Source organism: Danio rerio, chromosome 2 (assembly GCF_052040795.2).
Source record: "Danio rerio strain M-AB ecotype USA chromosome 2, GRCz13ab, whole genome shotgun sequence".
In the NCBI taxonomy this organism is placed as follows: Eukaryota; Metazoa; Chordata; class Actinopteri; order Cypriniformes; family Danionidae; genus Danio; species Danio rerio.
Genome location: NC_141022.1, coordinates 32,254,314 through 32,269,390, shown reverse-complemented (window position 1 = coordinate 32,269,390; position 15,077 = coordinate 32,254,314). Strand labels below are relative to the sequence as shown.

Below are 15,077 nucleotides of genomic sequence, written 5' to 3'. Positions count from 1 at the left end.
CAATAAAGAGAGTGTTTTATGTTCTATTTATAATTAGTTTTTAAAGGCTTTTCTGTTATGTCTGCATTTTTGGGGAGGTTAATATTGTGCTGAAGACTGGAGCCCGTGGCTTAATTAATGGGACTAAAAATATTAAGACTAAAATTTAAACAATTCCAAGAAGAAAATATTACACTAGTTCCCTCAACTTAATGAATCTGCAATTAACAGAAATATTAAATTTAAAATGAATTAGTTTTTGTAACAATAATTGCAACCTTATATTGAACATTTGTCATTTTATTATGGTTATGTTTCCAAAAGCATATATATTTACCACAATATCAGCTTTTGAAAACTTTCTCTTAAAATTATTGTTTGTTAATGTGTCCAACACATTTTTGAAACAGTAATAAGGTATTGCACTTTATAGTAGTACAATGCTTCCCACACATAGACTTTACTTGAGTGGGCCACCCAGGTATCTAAACAGGTAGATTTTTTTTCTTTAAATTTTTTTTAGTATACCCCCTTTATAACGTTTGTGATCGATTAAGTAGTGGAGAATCTTTTATCCATTTCGATGTGTGTTTGTGAGATCTTACATGCTCACAGAGAGGCGCCCTTTTGGGACTTAAAATATTCATGCCTGGTTTCTAAATTTTGTAAATTGTCAACTTTTATTTTCACTTTCTAAAGCTAGTATGCATTTTTGCATTATCTTTTTAATTAAGCTTTCTTTCGCTTGGCTTTGCAGCTGACTGCACACGTGAGAACAAAAAAAAAAAAAAACAATTATTTTTTATTCTAAATGACAAAATGAATGGTCTAAACTGCAAAAAAAAATATGCACACCATTAGTTATGGTTAATCAAAACATTTGCCTTAATAATCTACATGTATTATTCTTGTAATTATGATTGTTTTTTAGAGATATTGTCTGTTTTTATTTCTTTTTCTGTCAATTACTTCTCATTTGTGGATGATTTTATTAATATGATAGTTCCTATAGTACTTACGCTATTTTAAATACATATCCAAAGTGCTCTGGCATTCAAGTTTGCTTTGAACTTAAAAGAGAGAGTAAATCAGATTTTACCTGTCAGTGGGTGCATGTCTCCTGAATAGCAAAAAAGTAAGAGAAATTGTGGATGACTTTTTTTTTTTTTTTTTCACTTTAACTGATTGAAAAGAAACAGTATGAGTCACAATAACAACAATTTTTGTTAAAAATTAAATAATGCTTTGTTTGTCGCATATAGTTAACAATAAATCTCATGTGGGCGAATGGTGTGTTCAATCTGGCTACCACCACAAGTATATGTCAAACCTGTGGGAAGCCCTGCAGTAATATTCTTTGAAACATGCAATCTCAAAATGAGGTCTGCTTATTATATCAAATCATGATGATCAATATGATCACAAATCATAGAGTTCTTGTTGTGTTCTTAGTTGGCTGTAAACACAAAAGCATTTGTGAAACCAAAGTAAAAATTACATAAACACTTGCAAAAAAATGTGCATTGATCATACAGTAAATGCTGTAGACAAGTTTACACTGGGAAATGAAAATTCACTCTCAGAGCTAAAAGATCCAGATCTGGCCAAATCAGAATTTGGCAGACAATAATGGAAAAAGATTTAGCTGCAGAAGATCCCCAGCAGTGAACCCTGGTTGTCTAAATTCAAGCAAAGGTCATCTGTCATCTGTTCTTGGCTTTTGTAAGCAATAGAGAAGAAGAGAAAGTTGGTGCATTCATCTTTTTTATTAAAATATATACTTAAAAAATGTGGATAAAAAACACTTTGACAACATTCATTCACACAAGCTTGGTGTGCTGCAGCATTCCTGTTTGATTTCAGTGTAATCTGCAGTTTTGCAAAGTAAGCAAACTTCACACAAGCAAATGAAGTTGAATTGAAATACGTCTCAAACAGATGTAGAAATACTCCCCTGTTCCTCTCTAAGCTTTCAGTGCTGTAATGATAATGCTGCAATTATGTTTCAACAAGGGAGCACTTCATATGATGTGTAGTCTGTGATGAAACATTCCTGCACTCGCATATAACGGCAGCCAATGGAACTGAAATCCATCTGCAAAGTCCTCTTAAAGACACAGCTCCCCCAAAAATGAACATTCTACTCGGCATCAGATTGTTCACAGCCTGCATGACATTCTTTTGTTTGCCGAACGTAAATCCTGGTAGCTCTATTCCAGTAACACACAATGGGGATTGAAGCTTTCAAGGTTCAAAAAAGAAAGAAAATGCACTTAAAAATATAAAGATCTTGTTTGAAGTATTCAAGACTTGTATGTTAGGAGAGCTTTGTGTGAGATATGTGCAAAAATTGAAACAATTTTCACAAAAAAAAAAAAAAAAAAAAAAAAAAACTTGACCTGAAGAGAGTAATTTATAGACTGGTGAATCCAATTACAGAATGAATCATTCAAGCTAATATTGTGCAGTCAATTGATGTAGTGTAAGCAATTAAATACATTTAAAAAAAATGTAAAAATCAGACAGATTAATTTAGATTTCAAAATATATATATTTTAGAATTTTGTGTCTTACACAAAACTATCAACTTAGTTTAAATCATGGCATATATTTATTAATGTGATATTTTTATAATGATTTTCAGATTGTTGAAGCTCAAATTCCATTAAATTTTTAATTGAACATTAATAAATAAATCACCCGCTTCAAATGTTATCACTCGATTTAATGGTCGTTATCAGTGGTTATCAGCTTATAGATATGGGCCAGTAGGTGTCTTCTGCGCCTACTAGTAGGCTCAGAAAGCTGTTATCATCCATCCACATGGTTAATCAGCTATACTAATAGAGAAGACTCCAGATCCAGATCTGTTTTTACATTACTGTGATGGTTGGGTTTTGGGTTGAGGTTAGGGTAGAGGATAATAAAATACAATTAATAGGAAATGTAATAAATAATATAAATAATTCTTGTTCTGCAGCCGTATGTGATCTATAGCTGATTAACCATGTGGATGGATGATAATAGCCTTTTGAGCCTACCAGTAGGCGCAGAAGTCCCCTACTGGCCCATATCTATCTCCTGATAACCTCTAATAATGTCTATTCAATCGAGTGATAACATTCGAATCAGCTAAATACATAACATATTTTAAGGAGGCCAACTAAAACAAAACATCAGTAAAAATAAATATATATATATATATATAAACAATAGCGTTTTTTTTTTTCATTAAATATGTTGTGATGACAGGCTGGAAACATTATCATACACTTGCCATCATTTCTTGGAGACTAAATCAACAAAATGTATGAAAGAGTTATTCAAACTAATTGTGTGCAGTGAATCAAATGATTTTGAACAGATATAATCGATTGCACTTAAAGGCTTTTTTCCAAACAAAGCTATGAAATGAAATTAAATTAAATGAAATAGAGCTTGTTTATATTATTTTCAAGAACGTTTTTGGAACTTTTTTTTGAAGATTGAAAGCTGTAGTTCCCATTTATTCTATATAAATATAAATAAATATTGTAAAGAAATGTGAAAGAAAGAAAGAAAGAAAGAAAGAAAGAAAGAAAGAAAGAAAGAAAGTCAAATCATTTTAAGGTGGCTATACTTTTTTTTTTTTTTTTCAATTTCATGGTGTGTGATGCAGACTTCCACAGGATTCGATCTTTTTCCTCATCATCATCAAACCAAGAGGAACAGGGCAGAGTCCTTTACAGTCTGTCACAAGACAAAGGCAGTTACATCACTGTCCATGTATTAAAAGTCACAAAATAATCCATTCAAGTTGCTCCTCTGTCCGTTTTTTTTCCTACTCGTGAACAAAAACAAAATCACCATCACTTCTCCTATAAACACAAAATCACCTTACCACAACACCATCCACAAAATGAATCCATCATAAAAAGTGAAATTCAGCAGTAGAAAAAACAAAAGAAAAAGACTTCATGTGTGAAGTCTCCATTTTTTCCCCTCCCCTTTCTTCTTTCATGTTATGCCTCAGTGAGATCTGAACGTACTTACAGAGAATACGAATGTCACCAACCCGTCAGTCTAGTTGGCGATTCCTGTATCCTTTCCAATGTACATGTCGGCGAGCTTCTTAAACTGCGGGCCCCAGTTAGAAAGGTAATCATATTCATGGTCTCCCTCAGTGAGAGATGACTCCAGAGAGCTCAGTGACTCGGCGATTGATCCGTTTCCCTCATAAGCGTAAGTTGCGAGCGAATCATAAGGCGGGGCGAAAGGGTCTGTGTCGTTTTCTTGCAGTCTGCTGATAATGAAGTCCCTGACGTCCGCGCACTCCTTCATGGGTGAAGGTCTATGGTAGGGAAACAGCATCTCTGGAATGATGTCGCGCCGCAGTTTGTTGCTTTCGATGACCTCCGGGTGGCGCAGTGTGCCGATGTCGAAGGCCTGCGTGTCTTCCTCGCCACCGCCCTCATCGTTGTAGCTGACCACATTGTCCCGGACGTCCTCCTTCGAGATGATAAGGGGCTCCTTTCTCCTCTGTTTCTTAAGAGCCGAGAACAGCACCACAATCACTGAAGGAAAGTGAAGATATGGGTTTTGGTCAGTGAGATTTATTCATTCATTCATTTTTCTTTTGGCTTAGTCCCTTGTTTATTGGGGGTCACAACAGTGGAATGAAGTGCCAACAATTCCAGTATAGTTTCTTCCAGCCCTTCCATCCACAACCCAGTACTGGGAAACACCCATACACTCTCACATTAACACATGCACTCATACACTACGGCCAATTTAGTTTATTCAATTCACCTGGACTGCAAGTCTTTGGACAGTGGGGTAAACCAGGGCAACCAGAGGAAACCCACACGAACGCGGGGAGAACATGCAAACTTCACACAGAAATGCCAACTCACCCAGCCAGGACTCAAACAAGCAACTTTCTTGCTACGAGGCCACCATCTGCCCCAGTGAGATTATTGGCTATAAATATTAGTAAGATTAAACTTATAGCAACAACGTTTGGCATCAAGTTAGCCATTGTAATCATATGGTTGACTTTTTATGGATGGGTCATCATTAACCCTTGTGTGATCTTAGAATTCTGTATATTTCGTTTTTCTAGCGGCTCAAAAATGACCAAATGTCTCTAAACAGTTTTAAAATTAGCAATTTTCATTTGAAAAAAGCTGTAATACTATTGGAATGTTTTTTTTTTTTTTCTGAGAAGTTCCAAATTCATATGTAACCTACCAGTCCTATTGCACCCAACCCGGTCTGAGCTGGGATCGAACCAGTGATTCTTTCTATGGGAGTCGTTTGCTTTAAGGGTGTACTCTCACTAGGCATGGTTGCCTTGAACCATGCCAAAGCGTGACTGTCCCCCCTCCCCTCTCCCCCTCAGTCTGCACTCATACTGCATCTTTTTACCTTCCGAACCTGAGCACGCTTCCATCATCGATGATGCATTTTTCAGTTTAACAGGAGGAGAAGCACTCTCACTCAGTACAGTGGAGATTGCTTTAGTTATATCGTTTGAGTCATTTGGGATGTAGTGACATACAGCCAAATCTTTTGCTGAATAGTCCTCGCACTGCAGGTATTAGGAGGTTTGCTGAAGGTGCAGCTGTTGTGCAGTGAAGGGTTTGCATCTTTAATAAACGATGACAGTTCACGTTAATTGAAAAGTTAGAATGATTAATAAATCCATATTAAACAGTCGCTTAAAAGTGACATTGCTTCTTCAGTTCTGTGCTCAGGTACACTTTGAACTACAAGTGTACCACGCCAAAGCTCAACCGAACCATGTTCTGGCACACCTTTTCCAACCGGGCCAGGTACCCACCAACTGAAACCACGCCTGGGCCCAAATCGGAGCACTCACACTTGTCAAATGAACCAGGAAAGACGCCTGGGCACGGTTTGGGTAGCATAGTGGGAGTGCACCCTAACAAGGAGGGTAGAGATCATAGCCTCTACAGTCGCTAGAGCACATTTTGAGGTCAGTGAGGTTTACCAGCATAAAACTTTACTAGATGCCCTCCATATTCTAAAAACAGTGTAGACACGAATTACCCAGATGACCTACTATTTCCGGTGAGATTTTGAAGTGTGCATCCAATATATATTTTACTATCCAATAAGGCCACATTTACACACACACAAACATACACTACACAATGGCTGATTTCATTCATTCATTCATTGAAACATTAATTTTCCTTCAACTTAGCAAGTTGCATCCAGAGGAAACTCCACACGGAAAATCCAAGTAGCCCAGCCGGGACTCAAACCAGTGATCTTTTTGCTGTGAGTCAAAAGTGTTAACCACTGTGCCGCCCCCATACTTTACTTGTGAGGTAAATTTTAAGAGCTACTCAAATAGTATGTGATTTCAAATGCAGCTACAGTCCTGTGGTCCACCACTTATTTTGTTGTCAAACAGCATTCATGCATGCCTTTATACTAGCAATAAATGTAATTACCTTTTTTACATTGTGTTACCACTGTGGCAACCCCAGATTAATAAAGAGACTAAGACAAGAAAAGAAAATGAATGAATGACATGCATTGTAGATTATATAGAGACAATTAGGGGATTAAAAACGAGCATGTTCAATGAGATTTGTTTTCAAACGTTTGCATTTGTAGGTCCCAAAGATGCCATTGTCATGCAAATGAAGAGTCAAAAAAGGGGTGGGAAGGTGGGAGTCTCTTTTTAGTTGAGAAATCCTTTCTAAATAATGAAAAAAAAGTGTAAATTGTTTTTGTTTTTTTTCAAAAATATTAAGCAGCTCTGCATTGCTCTGAATATAATACTACTAATAAAAAAAATCATCCTTGAGCTGAAAATCAGCATATTCTAATGCTTTATGGAGATTTCTACACTCCCTTGGTACATTCTGGTATGGGATACGATTATGGAATCTAGAATATGCATTGATATATTAATACTGTATGTGCTTTACATGTGCAAAAAAGCCATCATGCAAGCTGATTGATAAGCAACATTGTGAGTGAGTGTAACGAATGTAAGTACTGATCTCTACTTCTATATCAAATAATATGAGAAACATTTCTTGCTAACAAATAGACAAACATCTAGTGGATAGTAGCAAAGTATAAAGAAAAAAAAAGAGCTTTAAAAAGAGCTTTAAAGAGAGTTCTTTAATATTCATTCATTCATTTATTCATTTTCCTTTAGGCTTAGTCCCTTTATTAATCTGGGTTCACCACAGCAGAATGAACCGCCAACTTATCCAGCATATGTTTCATGCAGCGGATGCCCTTCTAGCTGCAACCCATCACCCTTCACCTATAGCGCATGTCTTTGGACTTCCGGGGGAAACCGAAACACCCGGAGGAAACCCACGCGAACACGGGGAGAACATGTAAACTCCATAAAGAAATGCCAACTGACCGAGCTGAGGCTCGAACCAGCGACCGTCTTGCTGTGAGGCCACCGTGTCGTAGATTTTTTTATATGTTATTATCAATTTACTCTAAATATGCATGACCAGATCCTTTGACATAGAACCTATTGTTAATCTGAATGACATTTTACTGGATGTCTTCTGTAGCAAGAATGTGTCACTATTTATTTGCTCATTCAAAAAAATAGTAATAATTAAACAGAACACATTCTATTGAACAAAAACTGACTAATTAAGCAGTAAGAAGAATACAGCATGTATAAACTCACTAAGCAGGATGAGGATGCAGAGCAGTATGGCCACCAGCGCTCCAGTGCTGAGTCCAGCAGAGAGCAGCAACGCATCAACACTGCAGGAACGCATTGTGCCGGTGGCATCGCAGCTGCACACACGAATGGTCAATGTGCTGGTGCTGCTCTGGATGGGGTAGTCGCTGTCGGAGATAACTACTGGCAGATAGTAGACACTCATTTCACGCCTGTTAAATCCACTTCTTCTGGTCAGGATTCTGGCTGTGTTATCTGTGGGAGAGGTGGGGGTTAAGAGAACATTCAAACAGTCAGAGCCGGAGATATTATCTCCCGCTGAGGCAAACAACAGCACAAATAAAGCTGTTTTTGTCTGGGCCAAAATGGGAAGAAAAAAAATAATAAAAAAGATCAGACACATTTTCCCCCTATGATCTTCAAGATTTAAATGTCAAAGGAAAGATTTATTCACCTTCATTATCAAAGATGGTAAAGTTTGGATTCAACGAACTCAAGCTGAATACAAATTTGTGGCCCACAAGAGGATCGTCTGTGTCAATGGCGCTGATAGTCTGTATGAGCTGGAATGGGAGACACGTTGTTGAATATCAAGAATAAAATGGTCTGTTATTATGAAAAAAAAAAGTAATACCTCTCCGGCTTTGAAATTCTCACAAACAAACGTCTCGTAAATCATGGCAAACTCTGGCGCATTGTCATTCACATCCAAAACCTTTATCAAGACAGGAACACGGCTCCTTTGGTGAGGGTTATCTTGAGGAAAATGTACAGAGAATCATAATATGACCATGGCCACAAAGATATTTTTATTCCCATGCTATATGTGCCCGGTAACACACCATATGTCACTAGGCACAGCTATTCTTGCACATATATACTCACTCATCTCACTGGCCAGAACTGAGATATTGTGCCACTTTGACACCTCCCTGTCAAGAGACTTAAGAATTGTGATGGATCCATTCTTGGGGTCGATGTGGTAGAGTCTCTCCGGGTCTGTGTGCTGATCTATTGCATATCTATGGGCAGGTTCAAGAAAGAAACAAAAATAACCAGAACAGTTACTGACGTTCCCTGAGGTTTGAAGAGCTGCATAGCAATTGGCATTGCAAAGCAATTGTTATGAATTGGATCAGAATAGACAAAAGCCATCTGCAGGGAATTATAGTGAATGAGATTTTTGGCAAGAAGATGTTTCATTTATGCTGCTTCACCATCCACTTTTTTGCTACATTATATCACATAAAAGAAACTTAATTTCCTGAACCGCTTCGGCTTCATAAGTATTGTGACCTTATATCAAAATATGACTTTATATTTCAGCATTTATGACACGTTTCTCAATTTAAGTTCACAATTGTGCCTATATATCTCGCAATACAATAAATGTCTTATTACCAAACAGTAGCTTTTACATTTTTAAAGTCATACATGTTTTAAAATTCATTACATCGGCATAAACGCATACACACTCACAATTTATAGATGTTTTTCAGTAAAACTAATGGTCACACTGTATTTTATGGTACAATTCTTGTATATTAAACCATTAAATATTACCTTTGTCTCAACAGAATGATAATTTATGGTAGTGGTTAGGTTTAGGTATTAGGTAGAATTAGGGATGTAGAATTAACTCACGAAAAATAGGCTATATGCACACAAACTAATTTTCAGCCAAGCAGCCCAAGGGCTTCCGGTCTTCCGGTCTTTCCTTTACAAAATTGTCATGTTCACTGCGATCTTCACTGCTATTAGATATATTATATGACGTGGGTCTCAGATCAGACAAGAAGCACTGCATTGAATTCCATTTCTCCCTGCTATGTCTTTAAAATATGACAGTTTGTTTTACCCCAGTTTTTTCAATTGAATTTCTGCGCTAACCTGTTTCTACTGATGACGCTAGTTGCTACAACGGTCTTTCATCTCGTTTTACGCTTGAACAACTAAATGAATGCTTAAGTCTATTTAACTGAATGTATTGTAATTACTTAACAACATCGATGCTGTAAAAACAACCTTGTGAAATTGAAAACATTCACATTAAGCTGTCAGCAGAAATTTATAGTTGGCTTTAATAAGCTGTGCACAGAGCCCATAGCTTAACGATTTTCTCGTAATAAACCACTAGTTAATACTAAAGATTCATAGTTAAACTAAAGTGTTACTAAACGAATGTTTTTGCTTTATTCTGTAATAAAATAAACAAACGTTGACATTGTACTAAACCCATAGATCCAGACAGACAGAGAAACTGAGAATTTTGAATGAGTAATCAAGCAAATACCCAAAAGAGCTGTTCATACAAACAACACTTCATCCTTTACCACTGAGATCACACATCACTATCAAAACACTGACAAACGCTGTTACACTAATGTGTCATTCATCATAAGTGGCAGGTGTAAAGGGATAACAGAGAACATACAAAACAACACGGATAAAACAAGACTACCGGAGCTCTGAAAGAAGGAAAACAAATCAGGAGGTGCGTCCCAAATTGCATACTTATGCACTATTCTATATCTTTTTTTTGGATAAATAGTGTAAGTAGTGGGTTCACTCTGAAATTCTAAAAAGAATAAGTGCAGGTTGAATACCTGAATGATGCACTTATTCAACCGATAAAATTAAGAATGTATTGTTGGACACTTTACACACTCAACGGCCACTGCTTTACTCATGTAGCTGAAGGGGTGGAGCTTTCGTACACTGATGTTGGATTACTTTATTTATTTTGGATTGTAAAAGCAAAATACTCCTACGAGAGTGATTATACCGCCTCCTGATGGTGTATGCGGTTATACTCATGGCAGGTAGTTTTTTTATTTGGTAGTTTGGTCATTTATTGGGGGACGCTTTCAAGATGGCTCCTTGATCGCACGCGTTTCGTTGAGCTCCGCAATCCTAACTACTTAAACTGACCTGTTTAACGTTTCGCAAAGTGTATATTAATAGTTAACTTGAACTGATATTATAGCGATCCGTTACAGACGACAATGGGAGGGTCAGAGAAAAGAAAAAGTGCAGGAAAAAAGGCTGGAAAGACCGAAAAGACAGCACATGCTAACTTGGCTAATCAAAATAGCAGTTCGCCGACGGCCGAAACGTTGGATAAAATCCCTTCTAACGCATTGATTACAGACAATTTACATGACTACCTTCAGCAGAATATTAACTCTGAGGAACTTATGCTGGCAGCGGAGGTCGAACTTCCATCTCTTCCAGAAACTCCTTGTGAATCACCAGCCCCTAAACAACGCAGATGTGTGGAAAAAGATACAACGATCATCCTTTCTCAGATTTCGGACCTTTCACGTCTCGTGCAAAATAGGTCAGAGACACTTGAGAAGCTGGTGGAAAAAAATTCTCAGATAGTAAATGAAATAAAATCCGAAGTCGGCGTCAATACAAAGCAGATCGCGGAATTAAAGGAAACGATCGAGTTCATCTGTACGGACGTAAATGCCATGAAAGTTGGCTTAAAAAAAGCTGAAAGGTGTATCGAAGAGCAAGAAAGACGTCTAACGTTGCTAGAAGGCTATTCCCGAAGGTGGAATCTGAGGATTCAAGGGATTCAAGAAAGAAGCGGAGAAGATGTTCGTCTCGAGGTCATTAAAGTATGTCAGCGTCTCCTGCCGCAATTTAAAGAGAAACTGTCTGATGTCGTAGACGTCGCACACCGTCTTGGCCGTAACAAACCTGGAAGCAGCACTCCTCGAGGTATTATATTTCAATTTACTTCACGCTTTTTTAGGGATGCTGTCTGGCGCGCCGCCAAAGATGCAGACTTTCTAAAGGATAATAAGCTAAGGATCTCCGAGGACCTGTCCCCTGCTGACAGAGAACGAAGACTGAAATTATGGCCCGCTGTCGAAAAAGCTCGTAAGGAAAACAAAAAGGCTTTCTTTGTCGGTGGACGTGCCTTTGTGGATGGCGTTGAGATCTCGCCCTCATCCTAAATTACAAAGGAAAAAGTGGCAACTGCAACTGAAAAAAAGAAGCATGCTAATACCCCCTTTCAGTACAAAAGAACTCTCCTTTTAATTTTTGTAAAAACTGGAACTGTTTAAATATTTTTTTTTAATTTACACAAGGAACAGTAACGCCTTTCCCGTCTCTCTCTGGATTTAAATTTGAGATACTTTTCTTCCATATTTTTGGTCTATAGACTGAAAAGAAACAGGTACTCAAATTCAGTTTTGGTGATTTGAACTTTCAGAGAAGATGCGATATTTGCTTATTTTTCTTTCAACTTTAAAGGGAGACATTTTCTTTTCATTACTTGAAACGATAACATGAAAGGGATTCAGACTCCAGTCATATTGATTAATGTAATACTTTTATAAAAGAAACAAAACATTTTTTTTCTCTCTTTAGATAAAAAAAAGAAAATACATTATTTTTGCTTATGTTGGCTAAAGAAGTGGTAGAGACTAAGACTCCTGTTAATTTTTTTTTTCTTATACAAATTTTTAGTATAACCAATATACGTGTTAAAAAGGGATTGCTGTTCTCATCCTGGGATATTTTTGCTGCGTTTGCTTAAGATTTGCTATATATTTATATAGGAATCTTCTGGGTCTGTATATTTTTTTTATTTGTTTCATATTCACTCTTGTTCTATGTCTTTATCTATTGTTTCTCTTAACTGTAGAGGGTTACGCAATATCACTAAGAGGAAAGCTATTTTCTTATACTTGAAGCGCTTTAATGCAGATTTTTGTTTTCTACAAGAATGCCACTCTGTTACTGAAGATGCACAATTTTGGAGGTCACAGTGGGGACTAGATCTGTGGTTTTCCCATGGCACCACTAAATCTGCTGGGGTTTGTATTTTAAAGGACAGATTTAAAGGTAAAATCTTAAGATCTATCTGTGATGCTTCTGGGCACTACATTGTACTTGCCACTGAGATTTTAAATGAAACTTATATTATAGTTAATGTATATGGTTTTAACTTACAAAAAGAAAATAAAGCTCTCTTCAATAGATTAGGCAAGCAGGTGATTCAAATGTTAACCATTTTTCCTAACTCTGCTCTAATCTTTGGTGGTGATTTCAATATTGTCCTAGATAATAGTTTAGATAGATGGCCTCATCAAACTGGAATTCCTAATTCAGATTATATTATGGCTTTTATAGAACAATTTTCCTTGTTTGATCCATGGAGAAAATCTCATCCAACACAAGAATGCTTTTCTTGGAGTAACAAATCTTTATCTTCTCAATCTAGGATTGATTATTGGCTTACTTCCAATGACTTGGATAACATTGTTACTGACATAATACCATCTCCGTTCTCAGATCATGCAGCTATTTCGATTATGATTCCCTTTAGAAACTTTAGTAATTTAACTCAAAAATCTGGTTACTGGAAATTAAATAATTCAGTTCTTAAACATAAGGAAGTTATTACTGGAATAGAAAAAATTATTTTGACTTACTGGAATAAAGCGAAAGTTGAAAAAAAATATTGTAATAATTGGGAACTTCTCAAATTTGAAGCGGGAAAATTTTTTAGGAAATACTGTAGTGAATTGGCAAAAAAGAGAAGAGCTGAAGAAGATAGTATTATTTTAAAAATATCCACTTTATCATCCAAAACAATAGAAGAATTATCAGAATCTGAAAAAGCAGAACTTACTGAACATAAGATTAAATTAGAAGAATTTTACAAACAAAAGGCAGAAGGAGCTTTTATAAGGTCTCGAAGGAAATGGCTTGAAGAGGGTGAAATGAGCTCTGCGTATTTCTTTAGACTTGAGAGGCAACAAGCTAAATATAATTATATTGAGAAATTGAGGATTGATGGTAATATTGTGGAGAATGCAAAAATTGTTGCAAACTATTGTTCTGAATTTTACAGTAACTTGTATTCTTCTAAATTTTGTCAACAATCTACTACAGAATTCTTTAAATCGCTACATAACATAAAACAGATTAGTGATGATGAGTTCAATATATGTGAAGCCCCTCTTAGTTTACAGGAAGTTACGGATGCCATTAAATCACTGAAAAGCAACAAGTCTCCTGGAACGGACGGACTCTCTGCTGAGTTTTATAAAACATTTGAGAAACTTTTAACTCCTTTTTTGCTTGAGGTCTTTAATGAGAGCATAGATAGATCCTTCCTTCCTCCAACCTTATGTCAAGGACTAATAACTTTAATACCAAAACCAAATAAAGATCACTTATTAATTGATAATTGGCGACCAATTACCTTGCTGAACAATGATTATAAAATTATTGCATTAGTTTTATCCAAAAGAGTAAAATGTACTTTGAACAATTTAATTGATGAATGTCAATCTGGATTTTTGCAAAAAAGACACATTTTTAATAACATACGTTTAGTATTAGATATTCTAGATTATTCACATTACTTCTCTAATGACAACTTTATACTTTTTCTTGACTACTATAAAGCTTTTGATTCTTTAGAACATGAATTTTTGTTACAAACTCTTAGTAGGGTAGGATTTGGAAATTTCTTCTGTAGATCTATTAAAATGCTTTACACTAATTGCAATAGTTCTATTAGACTCAGCAGCGGCACCTCTCCTAGATTTTCTTTGAGACGAGGAGTTAGGCAGGGATGCCCAATATCCCCGTACCTGTTTTTGATAGCTACTGAACTTCTAAATTTACATATTAGAGAAAGCTCCTTAAAAGGAATATCTATTGAAAACACTGAAGTGGTAATAAGCCAGTTAGCGGATGATACTGTTTTGTTTCTGAAGGATGCCTCACAGATTGCTACAGCAATAGAAATTCTTGAACCCTTTTCTAAAGCCTCAGGTCTCTGCCTTAACATAAATAAATGTGAATTATTACCAGTGTGTAATTGTTCAGAATCTCTAATTTGTAACATCCCTGTGAGAGAGAGTGTGACATATTTGGGAATTAAAATAATTAAGGATGATAAAAGTAGATGTATTTCCAATTTTCTACCAATTATTGAAAAAACGAAAAAGATGATGAACCATTGGCTACAAAGAGATCTATCAATCAAAGGCAGAGTTCTGCTCACTAAAGCAGAAGGTATTTCTAGATTGTCATATACAGCTCAGTCTATTTCAGTTGATAAGCACACAAACAAACTAATTGACGGAATGTTGACAAAATTTCTTTGGAAAAACAAAATTCATTATATTAAAAAATCAGTAATGCTGAATTCTTATGACAAAGGCGGCTTAAATTTTATTGATTTTAACTCACTTAATGGTAATTTTAAAATTAATTGGATAAGACAATTTCTTATAAATAGTTCTTCTATCTGGAATATTATCCCCCGCTTCATTTTCTCTCATATAGGTGGTTTAGAATTTCTTTTAATGTGTAATTACAAAATTGAAAAACTCCCAATCAAACTGTCTAAATTTCATCAACAAGTGCTTACAACATGGAGGCTTAT

The 15,077-nt window shown here is 36.0% G+C and overlaps 2 protein-coding genes across 22 annotated transcripts in view; one reads left to right on the top strand and one right to left on the bottom strand.

The window, feature by feature from the left end:
- Positions 1-15,077, top strand: part of LOC147837115 (uncharacterized) — a 533,045-nt gene that overhangs the window by 102,948 nt on the left and 415,020 nt on the right. The window lies entirely within an intron of this gene.
- The window catches only part of cdh10a (cadherin 10, type 2a (T2-cadherin)), a 57,460-nt gene continuing 46,390 nt past the window's right edge, over positions 4,008-15,077 (bottom strand). Inside the window, exons 6-10 of one of the 2 annotated variants that reach the window (XM_087239876.1) lie at positions 8,540-8,676; positions 8,289-8,410; positions 8,109-8,217; positions 7,658-7,909; positions 4,008-4,532 (exon numbers count right to left, since the gene is read on the bottom strand). In XM_087239876.1, the coding sequence (XP_087096002.1) occupies positions 4,042-4,532; positions 7,658-7,909; positions 8,109-8,217; positions 8,289-8,410; positions 8,540-8,676 (1,111 nt within the window). In that variant the 3' untranslated portion in view covers positions 4,008-4,041. 2 annotated transcript variants of the gene reach the window in all.